This window comes from Hyla sarda, chromosome 4 (genome assembly GCF_029499605.1).
Source record: "Hyla sarda isolate aHylSar1 chromosome 4, aHylSar1.hap1, whole genome shotgun sequence".
In the NCBI taxonomy this organism is placed as follows: Eukaryota; Metazoa; Chordata; class Amphibia; order Anura; family Hylidae; genus Hyla; species Hyla sarda.
In genome coordinates, this window is record NC_079192.1 from 336459692 (window position 1) to 336477537 (window position 17846).

Genomic DNA, 17846 nt, shown 5'->3' on the forward strand with positions numbered 1-17846 from the left:
ATGTCTGTATTGGGGAAGTATTGGTGCCTGGTGCCTAACGGGGTACAAGGCATCTCTGGCCCATAGGAAGATACCAGTATAAGTGTGACATGAAAGGCATGGGGCCCAGAACCTACAAGTTACACATCTAGTAATATCCAATTATTGGCTGGAGATGAATGGAAACTATGGATTTCTATTTATATTGTTATATGTGCGCATTTAATCAGACAACCCCTTTCTGAAAACCAAATGATCCACTGCTCACCTCAGGAAGGATTTCAGAGAATTTGCAGCTAGCCATACATTTCTGAAATGTGCTATTCCACCAGTGTTTATATGACTGGACCAGGTCTTGTAGAACATTTTGTTATCATTTTGGTTAATACTGAGTTTGAGCATATGACAAGTGTTTTGCATTTTGAGATAATGAATTATGCCAGTGTTCCTACAGAGACATTTTGTTGTATTTTAAAATGAATATAAAGGTGGTCATATATCTCAATAGCTGGTTCAGCTGACAGCGATTCATCCTGGGAGGCCCCCATACCTTTTAGACAGAACGCTGATCCCGTTGAAGTAGGCAGGTTCAGCTGACTTTTGACTAAAATGTATGAGGGCTTTAAAAGACACTTGCAGCTTGAAGTGTTTTATGGTGTTTTTATGTATGTTTTTACTACTGTATGTTGTAAAAATAATTATTTCTAGATGTTGGAAAAAATATGCCAAAAAACACTATTTCTTAGACATAAAAATTACACTCACCTTAATTTCCCCACTAAAACTTCTCCAGATTTTTATATTTCGCCATAGACTGCTACCAAACATACGGTTGTCGCCTTGTAGTCTGACAAATAGCAGCAAAAAAAGAAGTTAAACGTTGTGTGAAAACTGGCCTGCAGGACATGCATGTCTATTTTAGCTTGACTCTGATTATCAGACTATACTAATATAATGTTAGGGATCAATATATAATACATTCAACCCATATGGAATCATTTTAAATTGACTGAAACATGAAGAAAATGAGAAAAATATTATGTAATCTACATATGGCTGGGAACATTATTGCACTTACTAAAAATAAGTATACAATGCTGTTTGCCTGAGCAAAATTAGTTTATTAAAATATATTACTGTGTAGTGTTCATTTAGTATGCTTTTAGAATCTAACAGCCAACTCTTGCCATTTTGAGCAAACAAAGAACATTTTATATTAGCATGATTTATTAAATAGTTTCTTTGCAGTTTATTAAATAGACAGCAGGTCTATTGTTTCTCAGTGCTTTAATTCCCTTTACACAGTTTGATGTTCGACCGATTACCATACCTGGAAAAAACCTAATTCGAAATATATGTTGTAAAAAAAAAAAAAAAAAAAGAGAGAATATAGCCAGCTTCTGTAGGCTTATGAACTGAGAAAGAAAATATTTATTTATTCTTAAAATGAGTCCATACACAGAATAAAATGCTCGATTGGATTGAGATCAATGACCTCATCATCATGTATAAGATGATGTGAGCTTTGTGACATGGTGCATTGTCCTGCTGAAAGCAGCCATCAGAAGATGGATCCTCTGTGGCAACCACAATACTCAGGCAGGCTGTCGCATATAAACAATGCAAAATTGTTTCTAAGGGGCCTAAAGTGTTCCAGGCCTGAAACATTAATACAGGACTGGATGGATCCATGCTTTCATATTGTTTATACTAAATTCTGATTCTGCCATCTGAATGTCACAGCTAGGGATGAGCGAATTGATTCTGTCGAATCCGAATTCGTCATGTATTTCAGGAAAAATTCTATTCGCAACAAAAATTGCCGCGATTTGATTGCACAAATCGTTATGCGGTCCAGGCTCCAGGGCATCTAAAATGGCGGATCCACATGTGAGGACATGGGGCAAGGAACTCTGGGAAGGCAGTAAGGCAGGTAGGTGGGATGACCCTGAATCACATGCAGCATGCAGCCTATCAGCAGCCAGTCACCCCTGTGATGTCAAAGCCCTGTATAATCGGCAGCCATCTTGCGGCCAGGTATTCCAGCATTTTATTTCAGAGAAAGCGTTTCATTGCAGGGAGAGATAGAGCAGAGTGTGTGTTGCACAGAAAAACAGCTTGACAATAGCGATTCAGCACAAGCCAAAATCACTGCAGAAAAGCACTGAGAGAGAGAGAAAATACACTTTTGGGTGTAATACACAGCAACTCTATTGCTGCAGTTGGGTGTATAACAACTTTAATGCTAACAGGGACCAGTTAGGCTGAGCACTAAAAGCCATTGTCACCTGCTATTAGTGCCTAATAATACTGTACTGTGCTCTACTACACAGCCATTCTGTACTGCTGCAGTTGGGTGTATAACAACTCTAAAGCTAACAGGGACCAGTTAGGCTGAGCACTAAAAGCCATTGTCACCTGCTATTAGTGCCTAATAATACTGTACTGGGCTCTACTACACAGCCATTCTGTACTGCTGCAGTTCGGTGTACAACAACTTTAAAGCTAACAAGGGCCAGTTAGGGTGAGCACAAAAAGCCATAGTCACCTGATTACAGTGCCTAATACAGGTTGCTTAGTGGAGCCTATTGTCCTCTCATAAGTGTAACCTGTGCGTACATAGGTGGTGTACGTTTTTTTTCCCTGTAAAACTAATTTGGGCCTATTTACTGTGAAAGGCTAGCCAAAGCTACACCCTTGTTTTTGTAGCCTTATACAGTTTTAAGCAGAGCGTATTGTCCACCTCTCATAAGTGTAACCTGTGCGTACACCTACTAGGTGTTCTTTATATATTTTCCTGTTAAACTAATTTGGGCCTAGTTTCTGTGAAAGGCCAGCCAAAGCTACCCACTTGTTTCTGTAGTCTTATACAGTTTGTAGTGGAGCACATAGTCCTCCTCTCATAAGTTTAAACTGTAAGTACACCTACATGGTGTCCTTTATATATTTTCCTGTTAACCCCTTAACGACGCAGGATGGGTGACCCTGTGTCATATCGGGAGTGTCCCAGCGGCCATCAACAACCGAGACCCGCAGCTAATTCCAGACATCACCAATCGTGGTGATGCCCGGTAATAACCCTTCAGACGCAGCGATCAAAGTTGATTGCCGCGTCTGAAGTGAAACTAAAACTTTACCGTCAGCTCAGTCAGTGAAACCATGGCATCCCGATCAGCTGTATGGATCAGCTGTAGGGTCACTACCTGTCCCCTGCGTGTCCGATCACCGAATGACTGCTCTGTGCCTGGAAATCAGTGTGTGCAATGTTATAGTACCCTATGGGGGCTATAACATTTTTTAAAAAAAAAGTGAAAATAAAGTGTGATTTAACCCCTTACCTAAGAAAAGTCTGACTCACCCGCCCCCCCCTTTTCCAATAAAGAAAACAATGTAAATAAAAATAAATATAAACATATGTGTCTGATCAAAACAAAAATGGAAGCAATAAAAACTTCAGATCACGGAACAAAATATTAGCCCTCATACATCCTCATATGCAGAAAAATAAAAAAAGTTATAGGGATCAGAAGAGGACATTATTAAACGTATACATTTCCGTGCATGTAGTTATGAGTTTTTCCAGAAGTAAGACAAGTTCCAACCTATATAAGTAGGGTATCATTTTAATCGTATGGCCCTACAGAATATAGACAAAGTGTCATTTTTACAACTGCGTAGAAACGGAAGCCAACAAAAGTTTCAAAATGGCGCTTGTTTGTTTTTTCAATTTTGTCGCACAAGGATTTTTTTTTGTTTTGCATAGATTTTGGGGTAAAATGACTGATGTTATTACAAAGTAGAATTGGTGGCGCAAAAAATAATCCATCATAGAGATTTTTACATGGAAAATTGAAAGGGTTATGATTTTTAAAAGGTAAGAAAGGAAAAAACCCTTAAAGGGGTACTCTGCCCCTAGACATCTTATCCCCTATGCAAAGGATAGGAGATAAGATGTCAGATTGCCACGGTCCCGCTGCTGGGAAGCCCCGGGATCCCCGCTGCGGCACCCCGCTATCATTACAGCACAGAGCGAGTTCACTCTGTGCGTAATGACGGGCGATACAGGGGATGGAGCAGTGTGATGGAGCCCCTCGAGACATCACGGCCCGTCCCCTTAATGCAAGTCTATGGCAGGGGGCGCCCCCTCCCATAGACTTGTATTGAAAGGGACGGGCCGTGACGTCACGAGGGGCGGAGCCGTGACGTAACGATGCTCCGGCCCCTGTATTGCCCGTCATTACGCACAGAGCAAACTCGCTCTGTGCAGTAATGATAGCGCGGTGCCACAGTGGGGATCCTTTGGATAGGGGATAAGATGTCTAGGGGCGTAGTATCCCTTTAAGTGGTACAACTAATTTGGGCCTAGTTACTGTGCTAGACAAAGCTAAACACTTGTAGTCTAATACAGTCTAATAGAGTTTTAAGCGTAGTGGAGCGCATTGTCCTCCTCTCAGAAGTGTAACATACACAACGGTGTATAAGTATGGCAGGCAGAGAAGTAACAGGACGTGCACAGAGGAGTGACAGAGGCCTAAATTCATCAGGCGCAGGCAGAGGTCGCAGCAGAGTAGGGGCATGTGGCAGTAGGAGTCAAAGCGAGAGGTCTGAGCTCCCGTTGTCAGCTAGCAGTCGTGTCTCGACCAGCAACCCATAATTGATTGGTTCACTCGGGAATCTATTTAATTCCAAGTGACGTCTGACACCCCCAGTCAACAGTCGGTGGGTTCCTCAGACTCAACCCTCAGTTGGCATGGCCCTCATGGTGTTGCTGCCACCTCCAGGTGCTGCTGCCACCTCCAGGCTCTGTCATTGTGCCGCCATATGGCCTCCTCATGCTGATGCTGCCACCTCCAGGCTCTCATTTTGCTGCTGTATGGTCTCCTCATGCTGCTGCTGCCACCTCCAAGCTCTGTCATTGTGCCTCCATATGGTCTCCTCATACTGATGCTGCCACCTCCAGGCTCTCTAATTATGCCACCATATGGGCTCTTCATGTTCATGCTGCCACCTCCAGGCTCTCTCATTGTGCTGCTATATGGTCTCCTCATGCTAATGCTGCCACCTCCAAGCTCTGTCATTGTACCACCATATGATCTCCTCATGCTAATGCTGCCACCTCCAGGCTCTGTCATTGTGTTGCTACATGGTCTCCTCATGCTGATGCTGCCATTCCCAGGCTCTGTCATTGTGCCGCCATATGTCTCCTCATGCTGATGCTGGACAACCAAAAGGCCAGACAACCAAAAGGTGCTGCCTTGTGCCGATACCAGGGGTGAGACAGGTATATGCAATTGTGCCAAATACTCATGTACCTGGAGATGTTGGGCTCAGAGCTTAACATCTAATAAAGCATGTATGCGATTCCAATGCGTGGCTGCCTCCGGACCTGGATCCACCTGTAGAGAGTGGCTGAAGAATACTTGTGGTACTGCTGTGGAGTTCCAGGCAGGGAGAAAAAACAGGATGGTTCTGGGGCACACAACGCTAGTAGCAAGAACCACGGATGCCGTGAGTTATACTTGGGTTGTTTTATTTCACATAGACAACGCGTTTCAAGAGCGTCCCGCTCTCTTTTTCAAGTATTCTACAGAAGTGACATAAAAACAGCGCTTTATACAGAAAATATTTGAAAAATCCCAGGAGTTACCTGGGTGAATGACGTAACGCAATTAGGACATCACATCCTGTTCACGCAGGTAAGTGTATACTACCAAACGGGACATACTGTACAGAAATAAAATAATATCAGCTTAAAAGAAAACTGTTAAAGCGGCATTTTGACATTCTTATAAGATATAAAACAATATTATAGAAAAACAAAGTGGCTTAAAATATATGATGGTTTGGAATATTCAGCTACATGGTATTCAAATGAAAAAGAGGAGGAAAAAAGGGGAGAGAGTTTCCTCAACTAGTGATGTCGCAAGGTGCATTATATTTTATAAAAAAAATTTCATTGTGTAAAAAATAGAAAAATAGGTGTACACTTAAGTTCCAGGGTATGGTGCTGCTGGTAGGGCAATGCTTTTTGGTATTGTGGAACCCCCAGGAGGTCCAGGGTTCAAACCCCTGATGGATTCTAAGTTTTTATTTTTATTCTTTACATTCAAAATAAAATAAAATATATATAAGTACCAGAAAACTTACTATCAATAAAAAACCTGTGGCTCTGTAGGTAAAGAATAACATTTTGATGCTATGTGCTCCAAAAGAGGCTGGGGTTCATGGCTTCTGGTAAACTTAAGGAAAAACTTTTTTATTTTTATTTTAGACAATTGTTTTGTATTGTTAATACATTTTTTATATATGATTATCATCGGGATACATCTCCCCTCAAACCTTATTAGTTGTAATATATGAACTCAGTATCTATTTGAAGTATCCTGTTGGGAGAGGATGGAACTAAAGGAATATAAAAGGATTAGTTCACATGTTTATTACTAAGGCCATTAGATGGCACTTTAGGATAGATTTCAATTACATTATTGGGAATGACCTCTTTCAGTATATGTGGATATAGGTCATAAAGGTGAATGGTGTATCAGGAGGGAACTCATTCATAAATCGGACATTAATATGAGCGATGGAGGACGGAAAGAGTGACCAGTCGGGTAATTATATCACTGTATAACCTCAGTTGCTTCATTAAGGCCTCTTGGTTGTAATGTGTGTAATTTTTAGATCCAGTACATTTCAATTATCTATACTGGGACATGTTGGATAATAGTCTATTGTCCAATATGTCCCAGTATCTAGATTTAATTTTGCAAGAATATGTACAAAACCTCGACAGTTATTTAAAAAATTCTGATCAGCTAATCACACTACTAAGGCCCATAACCTAGCAGCCCCTATACTTCTTTCCCACACTAGACGTAGCAGTTCTATAAACCAATATTCAACACTCTATTGGTTTAAAATGCATTGAATAAGTATTACAAGAAGACACTGATATTCACGATACACTAAAAATATTTCTCCTTGCAGGTTTAAAATTAATCATGGAAAACAACTTCTTCAGAAATGATGGGTGCACGTACAATCAGACCCGCGGGACCGCCATGGGGAAGCGGGTAACCCCCTATGCCAACCTAGTCATGGGTGAGTTTGAAGACAGATTCATAAAGTCCCAGACATTGTTCTCCACTCATGTAAAAATATATATGCGCCACATCGATGACCTCTTTATTTTATGGGAAGGCCCAACCAGTCTAATTGATCATTTTGTCTTTAATATAAATAATAATGATTGGGGGCCTAAGTCTTACGGCCAATTAGGCAACAGACAAAATAGAGTTTTTAGATTTTGAGATCACCCACCAATCAGAAGGGATCTTTATATCCATCTATTTTAAAAGTGCGGATTCAAATATTTGCATGGCCTTCCACAGTGGACAATGACGGACCAATGTGCCATTTGGGCAATATAAATGGGTAAGGAAGAATTGTACCAGTGACAATACTTTTTTCCTACAAGCAAAAATATTACAAAAGAGCTACCCAAAATCACTTTTACATGATGCTTTCAATAAAACTAAATATTTAACCCAAAACGGCTGTCTTCCTTCCACCTCAACCCAACCACCCGAAATAAAAGAAGTCCCTGGCAAACACAAGACCACTCCCAAATGTATTACTACATACACAAGAGCTCATGCCGAATTAAAGAGTATTTTGAAAAAACATTGGTGTGTTCTCAAAAAGGATCCTGTACTAGGACAAGTTTTAAAAGATAACTCAGGTATAATTTTCAGGAGGGCACCTACTCTGAAGAACATCTTAGCTCCCAGTAAGCTACGGAGGCATAAAAACAAAAATAAAAGGGAAGGCATGGATCAACATCAGACTATGCTAAAGGGAGTATATAAATGTGGGAAAGCATGTTGCCTGTGTTGCTCATGTATTATACGCAACAGAACCATCTTTTAAAGCCATCAGACTGGGGAAACTTTCCCAAAAGTATCTCACATGAATTGCCACTCCAGGTTCGTCATGTACATAATTGAATGTGTATGTCAAAAACAATATGTGGGACGGACCACACAGGAATTACACGTGAGCTTAATCAACATAGAGCCAATATCCAGAAAGGGTACCAGCTGAAAAGTTTATCTAGGCATTGCCAGTCGAAACATCCTCAAGTGCCACAACCCATCAGAATATATCCAATTGAATACATCTCAAAAGATATACCAAATAGAATCCAAACTCTTAACAATAAAGAAATGTACTGGATCTATAAATTATGCACATTTCAACCGAGAGGCTTCAACCCCTTAAGGACCCAGCCCAAATATACGTTAAGGACACAGCCAATTTTTGAACATCTGACCACTGTCACTTCATCTGTGTCACCAGGAGCGGCTGCCGTTCTTCGCCCGTTGAAGGGTTATTCCATGCTTTCACCATAGTTGTACTTGGTCGCAGTACAACTATACTTGGTGAGCAATTTTACTTGTTTTTTCATCTCCTCTTCACATTACGTTATCACACTAGGAGCGCTCTCCTTGTTTGTATATCACTGTCACTTCAAGCATTAATAACTCTGGGATGCTTTTACCTTTCATTCTGATTCCGAGATTGTTTTTTCGTGACATATTCTACTTTATGTTAGTGGTAAAATTTTGTCGATACTTGTATCATTTCTTGGTGAAAAATTCAAAAATTTGATGAAAAAATTGAAAATTTTGCATTTTTTTTTTACTTTGAAGCTCTCTACTTATAAGGAAAATTGATATTCCAAATAAATTATACATTGATTCACATATACAATAGGTCTACTTTATGACTGCATCATAAAGTTTACATGTTTTTACTTTTGGAAGACATCAGTGGGCTTCAAAGTTCAGCAGCAATTTTCAAATTTTTCACAACATTTTCAAAATCGAAAATTTTCAGGGACCAATTCAGTTTTGAAGTGGATTTGAAGGGCCTTCATATTAGAAATACCCCACAAATGACCCCATTATGAAAACTGCACCCCTCAAAGTATTCAAAATGACAATCAGTAAGTGTGTTAACCCTTTAGGTGTTTCCCAGGAATAGCAGCAAAGTGAAGGAGAAAATTCAAAATCTTCATTTTTTACACTCGCATGTTCTTGTAGACGCAGTTTTTGAATTTTTACAAGTGGTAATAGGAAAAAACAAAACCAAAATTTTTAACCCAATTTCTCTCGAGTAAGGAAATACCTCATATGTGTATGTCAAATGTTCGGCGGGCGCAGTAGAGGGCTCAGAAGGGAAGGAGCAACAATGGGATTTTGGAGAGTGAATTTTTCTGAAATGGTTTTTGGGGGGCATGTGACATTTAGAAAGCCCCTATGGTGCCAAAACAGCAGAAAACCCCACATGGCATACCATTTTGGAAACTACACCCCTCAAGGCACGTAACAAGGGGTCCAGTTAGCCTTAACACCCCACAAGTGTTTGACAACTTTTCGTTGAAATCGGATGTGTAAATGGAAAAAAAAATGTCACACTAAAGTGCAGTTTTCACCCCAAATTTTCAATTTTTACAAAGGGTAATGGGAGAAAATTCCCCCCCCCCCAAATTTGTAACCCCATCTTGTAACCCCATGCTTTGCGGGCGAACTACAATGCTCAAAAGAGAAGGAGTCACATTTGGCCCCTGTGGTGCCAGAACAGCAAAAAATACCCACATGGCATACTATTTTGGAAACTACACCCCTCAAGGAACATAACAAGGGGTCCTCAGAGCCTTAACACCCCACAGGTGTTGACTTTTCATTAAAGTTGGATGTGTAAATGAAAAAAACATTTTTTTTTTTACTAAAATGCAGTTTTTCCCCTAAATTTTACATTTTTACAAGGGGTAATAGGAAAAAATTACCCCCAAAATTTGTAACCCCATTTCTTCTGAGTATGGAAATACCCCATGTTAGGACGTAAAATGCTCTGCTGGCGAACTACAATGCTCAGAAGTGGAGGAGTGCCATTGAGCTTTTGGAAAGAGAATTTGTTTGGAATGGTAGTCAGGGGCCATACGCGTTTACAAAGCCCCCCGTGGTGCCAGAACAGTGGACCCCCCCCCCCCACATGTGACCCCATTTTGGAAACTACACCCCTCACAGAATTTAATAAGGGGTGCAGTGAGTATTTACACCCCACTGGCATTTGACAGATCTTTGGAACAGTGGGCTGTGCAAATGAAAAATTTAATTTTTCATTTTTACGGACCACTGTTCCAAAAATCTGTCAGACACCTGTGGGGCATAAATTCTCACTGTACCCCTTATTACATTACATGAGGGGTGTAGTTTCCAAAATGGGGTCACATGTGTTGGGGGTCCATTGTTCTGGCACTATGGGGGCTTTGTAAACACACATGGCCTTCAATTCCGGACAAATTTTCTCTTCAAAATCCCAATGGTGCTCCTTCTCTTCTGAGCATTGCAGTTCGCCCGTAGAGCCCTTTAAATTCACATATGGGGTATATTCTTACTCAGAAGAGATAGGGTTACAAATTTGGGGGGCTTTTTTCCTATTTTCCCTTGTGAAAATGAAAAATTTAGGGTAACACCAGCATTTTTGTGAAATTTTTTTTTCATTTTCCCATCCAACTTTAATGAAAATTTGTCAAACACCTGTGGTTCAGGCTCATTATACCACTTGTCACGTTCCGTGAGGGGTGTAGTTTCCAAAATGGGGTCACATGTGTGTATTTTTTTTCCGTTTGTCAGAACTGCTGTAAAATCAGCCACCCCTGTGCAAATCACCAATTTAAGCCTCAAATGGTGCGCTCTCACTCCTGAGCCTTGTTGTGCATCCGCAGAGCATTTTACACTTACATATGGGGTATTTCCGTACTCAGGAGAATTTTTTTTTTCCTTTTACCTCTTGTGAAAATAAAAAGTATGGGGCAACACCAGCATGTTAGTGTAAAATGTTTTATTTTTTTACACTAACAGGCTGGTGTAGCCCCCAACCTTTCCTTTTCACAAGCGCTAAAAGGAAAAAAAGACCCCCAAAATTTGTGTTGCAATTTCTCCCGAGTACGGCGATACCCCATATGTGGCCCTAAACTATTTCCTTGAAATACGACAGGGCTCCGAAGTGAGAGAGCGCCATGCGCATTTGAGGACTAAATAAGGGATTGCATAGGGGTGGACATAGGGGTATTTTATGCCAGTGATTCCCAAACAGGGTGCCTCCAGCTGTTGCTAAACACCTAGCATGCCTGGACTGTCAGTGGCTGTCCAGAAATGCTGGGAGTTGTTGTTTTGCAACAGCTGGAGGCTCCGTTTTGGAAACACTGCCGTACAAGATGTTTTTAATTTTTATTGGGGGGCACAGTGTAAGTGGGTGTATATGTAGTGTTTTACTCTTTATTATGTGTTAGTGTAGTGTAGTGTTTTTAGGGTACTTTCGCACTGTCGGGTTACAGTGAGTTTCCCGCTAGGAGTTTGCGCAGCCCAAACTTGAAGCTGTGCAAACTCTGTACATTCACATGGGGGGGCAAACCTCCAGCTGTTTCAAAACTACAACTCCCAGCATGTAATGACAAACCGTGCATGCTGGGAGTTGTACTTTTGCAACAGTTGGAGGCACACTGGTTGGAAAACCTTCAGTTAGGTTCTGTTACCTAACTCAGTATTTTCCAACCAGTGTGCCTCCAGCTGTTGCCAAGCTATAACTCCCAGCATGTACTAATCACCGAAGGGCAGGCTGGGAGATGTAGTTATGCAACAGCTGGAGGTACCCAACTACAACTCCCAGCTATACAGTGGTCTCTAAACTGTAGCCCTCCAGATGTTGCAAAACTATAACTCCCAGCATGCCCAGACAGCTGTTTGCTGTTTGGGCATGCTGGGATTTGTAGTTTTGCAACAGCTGGAGGGCTACAGTTTGGAGATCCCTGTGCAGTAGTCTCTAAACTGTGTCCCTCTAGATCTTGCAAAACCACAACTCCCAGCTTGCCCACACAGCAGTTTGCTGTCTGGGCATGCTGGGATTTTTAGTTTTGTAACATCTGGAGGGCCCGAGTTTGGAGATCACTGTGTGGTGGTTTATGAACCATGGCCCTCTTGCAAAACTACAACTCCCAGCATGCACGAACAGCAAACGGCTGTCTAACCATTCTGGGAGTTGTAGTTGCATACCTCCAGATGTTGTATAACTACATCTCCCAGAATTTGTCGTTTTGCAACAGCTGGAGAAACACTGGTTGGAAAATACTGAGTTAGGTAACAGAACCAAACTAAAAGTTTTCCAACCAGTGTGCCTCAAGCTGTTGCAAAAGTACAACTCCCAGCATGCACGGTCTGTCAGTGCATGCTGGGATTTGTAGTTTTGCAACAGCTGGAGGTTACATTCACACGGGTGGGTTAACAGAGAGTTTCCTGCTTCAAGTTTGAGCTGCAGCAAATTTTCTGCCGCAGCGCAAACTCCTACCGTAAACCCGCCCGTGTGAATGTACCCTAAAAACACTACACTAACACAAAACAAAGGGTAAAACCCTACATATACAACCCCTTACACTGTTCTCCCCAATAAAAATGAAAAACATATAGTTCGGAAGTGTTTTCAAAAAAACAACTCCCAGCATTTCCAGCCAGCCCCTGACTGTCGAGGCATGCTGGGAGTTTAGCAACAGCTGGAGGCACCCTGTTTGGGAATCACTGGCATAGAAAACCCCTATGTCCACCCCTATGCAAGCCCTAATTTAGTCCTCAAATGCGCATGGCGCACTCTCACTTAGGAGCCTTGTCGTATTCCAAGGAAACAGTTTAGGGCCACATATGGGGCATTTCTGTGCTCGGGAGCAATTGGGTTACAGATTTTGGTGGGCTTTTTCTCCTTTTACCCCTTATTAAAAGGAAAAGTTGGGGTCTACACTAGCCTGTTAGTGTAAAAAAATAAATACAATTTTTCACACTAACATGCTGGTGTTGCCCCAAACTTTTTATTTTCACAAGAGGTAAAAGGAAAAAAAGACTCCCAAAATTTGTAACGCAATCTCTCCTGAGAACGGAAATAGCACTTATGTGGGTGTAAAATGCTCTGCGGACGCATAACAAGGCTCAGGAGTGCGAGCGCACTATGTACATTTGAAGCCTAAAGTGATTTGCGCAGGGGTGGCTGATTTTACAGTGGTTCTGACATAAAGCAAAAAAATGAATACCCCTTGTGACCCCATTTTGGAAACAACACCCCTCACGGAACGTAACAAGGGGTATAGTGAGCCTTAACACCCCACAGATGTTTGACCAATTTTCCTTAAAGTTAGATGGGAAAATGAAAATTTTTTTTTACTAAAATGCTGGTGCTACCCTAAATTTTTCATTTTCACTCGGAAAAATAGGAAGAAAAAAAAGCCTCCCAAAATTTGTAACCCCATTAAGAACATAAATACAGAAATACCCAATATGTGGATGTAAAGTACTCTGCGGTGAACTACCATGCTCAGAAAAGAAGGAGCACCAGTGGACTTTTGGAGAGAAAATTTGTCCGGAATTGAAGGCCACGTGTGTTTACAAAGCCCCCATAGTGACGGAACAATGGACCCCCCCCCACACACACACACACATACATGTGACCCCATTTTGGAAACTACACCCCTCACGTAATGTAATAAGGGATACAATGAGTATTTATGCCCCACAGGTGTCTGACAGATCTTTGGAACAGTGGTCCGTGAAAATGAAAAATTTAATTTTTCATTTGCACAGCCCACTGTTCTAAAGATCTGTCAAACGCCAGTGGGGTGTAAATGCTCACTGCACTCCTTATTAAATTCTGTGAGGGGTGTAGTTTCCATTGTAGTGCGCCAGCAGAGCACGTGAGATCCACACATGGGGTATTTCCATACTCAGAAGAAATGGGGTTACAAATTTTGGGTGACATTTTCTCCTATTACCCCTTGTAAAGATGTAAAACTTGGGGGAAACCAGCATTTTTGTGAAAAAAAAAATGTCATTTACACATCCAACTAAAAGTCGTCAAACACCTGTTAAGGCTCTTGTTACGTTCCTTGAGGGGTGTAGTTTCTAAAATAGTATGCCATGGATTATTTTTTTGTTGCTGTTCTGGCACCATATGGGCTATCTAAATGTGACATTCCCCCCAAAAACCATTTCAGAAAAACTCACTGTCCAAAATGCCATTGTCGTTCCTTCCCTTCTGAGCCCTCTAGTGCACCCACAGAGCACTTGACATACACATATGAGATAATTCCTTACTCGAGAGAAATTGGGTTACAAATTTTATGGTGATTTATTTCCTTTTACCCCTTGTGAAAATGAAAAAACTGGGTCTACATGCGAGTGTAAAAAATTAAGATTTTGAATTTTCTCCTTCACTTTGCTGCTATTCCTGTGAAACACCTAAAGGGTTAACACACTTACTGAATGTCATTTTAAATACTTTAAGGGGTGCAGTTTTTATAATGGGGTATTTTATGGGGTATTTATAATATGAAGGCCCCTCAAATTCACTTCAAAACTGAACTGGTCCCTGAAATATTTCGATTTTGAAAATTTTGTGAAAATTGCTGCTGAACTTTAAAGTCCTCTGATGTCTTCCAAAAGCAAAAAACATGTCAACTTTATGATGCCAACATAAAGTAGACATATTGCATATGTGAATCAATATATAAATTATTTGGGATGTCCATTTTACTTATAAGCAGAGAATTTCAAAGAAAAAAAAATGTTCATAACATTTTGGAATTTTCACCAAGAAATTATGCAAGTATCTACAAAAATTTACCACTAACATAAAGTAGAATATGTCACGAAAAAACAATCTTGGAATCAGAATAAAAAGTAAAAGCATCCCAGAGTTATTAATGCTTAAAGGGATACTCTGCCCCTAACATCTTATCCCCTATCCAAGGGGGTCGGGCCATGACATCACGAGGGGGCGAAGCAAGGACAGAGCCGTGACGTTACGATGCTCCGGCCCCTGTATCGCCGGTCATTATGCAAAGAGCGAGTTTGCTCTGTGCAGTAATGATAACGGGGTGCTGCAGCGGAGATCCCGGGGGTCCCCAGTGGCGGGACCCCCGCGATCTGACATCTTATCCCCTACCCTTTAGATAGGGGATAAGATGCTAGGGGCAGAATACCCCTTTAAAGGGACAGTGGTCAGATTTGCAAAGAAGGGCTGTGTCCTTAACCCCTTAGGGACTCAGCCTATTTTCACCTTAAGGACTCAGCAAATTTTCGTTTTTTCATTTTTGCTTTTTCCTCCTTCCTTTCTAAAAATCATAACTCTTTCAATTTGGCACCTACAGACTCATATAAGGGCTTGTTTTTTGTGTCACCAATTGTGCTTTGCAATGACATCACTTATTTTAGAATATAACCTGTGGCGAAACAAAAAAAAAATTATTTGTGGAATGAAATATAAAAAAACGTCATATTTTAAATTTTGGGGCCTCACGTTTCTACGCAGTGCAATATTTGGTAAAAATGACAGCATATCTTTATTCTGTAGGTCCATATGGTTACAAGAATACCCAATTTATATAGGTTTTATTTTATTTTAATACTTAAAAAAATTATAAACTACATGCACCAAAATTAGTATGTTTAAAATTGGCATCTTATGACCACTATAACTTTTTTTATTTTTCCGTGTACAGGGCGGTTTGAGGGCTCATTCTTTGCGCCGTCATCTGTAGTTTTATCGGTGCCATTTTTGTTTTGATGGGACTTTTTGATCGCTTTTTATTAATATTTTTATGGTATATGAAGTGACCAAAAATACACAATTTTGGACTTTGGTATTTTTTTTACGTGTACGCCATCGACCGTGTGGTTTAGCTAACCTTATATTTTAATAGTTCATACATTTACACACGCGCCGGTACCATATATGATTATTTTTATTCTTTATTACATTATTTTATTTAAAAAATGGGAAAAGGGGAGTGTTTTAAACTTTTAATAGGGAAGGGGTTAATGAACCTTTATTACACTTTTTACAATTTTTTTTTTAGCCTCCATAGGGGGCTACAACATCCAGTCTTCTGATTGCATACACTGTTCAGTGCTCTGTCATTGCAAAGCACTGATCAGTGGAACCGGCGGTCTGCTGCTCTAGCCTGCTGCGCAGGCATGGAACAGTAGATCGCCGATCGGACAATGGAGAGGCAGGTGAGGTCCCTCCCGTCGTCCGGTAAGCTGATCCGGACATTGCGATTTTGTTGCGATAGTCCCGATCAGCTTCGCTGAGCTGCCGGGATTATATTACTTTCGTTTTAGACGCCACGATCATCTTTGATCGTGGCATCTAAAGGGTTAATGCCGGGCATCAGCCCGATCGGCCATGCCCAGGATTAGCTGTGGGTCCTGGCTGCCCGTAGCAACAGGGACCCACCGGGTTTCTGCTGGTGAGAACGGTTTAAACCCGATAAACGGGACCAGGGCGTACAGGTACGCCCTGAGTCCTTAAGGATCGGGATGCAGGGCGTATGCATGCACCCTGCGTCCCTAAGAGGTTAAGGTGAAAATGAACTGTGTCCTTAAGGTGTTAAGGGGCATCTGTCATCCGAAAGCTCCTTTGTATGTCTTTGGAGCAATGACAATACAATCTTATGATAAATATATTCTTCTCTATGAAACTTTGTGAATGTGTGATTTTCTTTTCTGTCCACTAAGTTAACGCAGAATTGTCCTGAATTTAATCCAATTATATAAAAAAAATGTCTCCTAATGAATATTCATGAGCAGTGCTGCCCTTTGTCAGGCTCCCTAAACATACAGCATTTATGAGTCATTGTGTCAGAGCTTTCATGGCAGCTCCGGCCTCTAGGCCCATTCAGACACAAGCTGCCTCAACAGATGCATTTAATTCAAGGTAAAGTTCTTAAAAATGCCAGAAAGAGATATCAAAAGAAGGAAAAGAGATCATACACCTGAATATCCATGAGGCAAATATTTCATTCACTGTCACTGATTACAGCCAAAAGCTAATAATGGCAAAACTGTAAGCTGTTTTTTCAAAAAAAAAAAAAAGTTTCCACTGTTCTTGGAAGACTTTCGACCAGGATTTGGAATATAATTATGTGGATTAGTGTCAATTTTGTCACGAAACATTATCGAAACCTGTATTACGGAAGAGTGGTGCAATTTCCCAAAACAACTGATCACATTGCTTTGTTAACTTAAAAAATGCCTCAAATTGGTTGCTATGGGCAATTGCACTACAGAAGCAGTTTTTACCGCATTTAGAGATATGCTTTATGCCAAGCCCCATGGACATAAGCAATAGTCTGGAGCTGTCCCACTTATATCAATGTGAAAGGTTTCTGGACATGCTGTGTGACATGTGCGCTGGTCATTTCACAGGGAAGGTGAAGGCTGAACTCTGCCCTTCAGCTAGGGTGTCTTATCTATTATGTAAGTTGCTGTCCCCTTTCACTGTAATCTTGTCTGTGATGATAAGGAGGACACTGCTGAAAAGTGATCTTTACAGAATAGGTCATCTTAGCTTAGTTTTAGGCTTAGTGGTCATAATTAGAACAGCAAGATTTCTGGATTATTTTTAAATATAGACTGAAAAATGAAAATGAAAATTAGAAAAAAAAATCACCAATGTTCTTTAAAAATATAAACATAAAAACGTGATTTATTTTGCAATAATACATTCTCCTTTTAATTTTTCCACAAAACTGCATACACATGGTTTTCTAGTATGTAAAAAAAAAAAATTTAAATTAATTAATTAATTAAATAATTTTCATACATTTTCAACATGTTCTACCATTGCATCACAAATTTAACAGGTAGCTCAGGCAGGGTTCACACTACGTTTTGTACTTACAGTTCCTTATACGGCTGGGGGGAGGGGGGCAGGGGGGAATCGCGTTGCCCGCTCTCAGCCGTATTCGGGAACGGTATTTA

General features: G+C 40.8%; 1 protein-coding gene across 9 annotated transcripts in view; it reads left to right on the forward strand.

Annotated features, from left to right (window-relative positions):
* TENM2 (teneurin transmembrane protein 2) overlaps positions 1–17846 on the forward strand; it is a 2592228-nt gene that overhangs the window by 1314660 nt on the left and 1259722 nt on the right. For all 9 annotated transcript variants that reach the window (XM_056575104.1, XM_056575105.1, XM_056575107.1 and 6 more), the window contains one exon: positions 6967–7080. In XM_056575104.1, coding sequence (XP_056431079.1) covers positions 6967–7080 — 114 coding nt within the window. The remainder of the gene's footprint in view (positions 1–6966; positions 7081–17846) is intronic.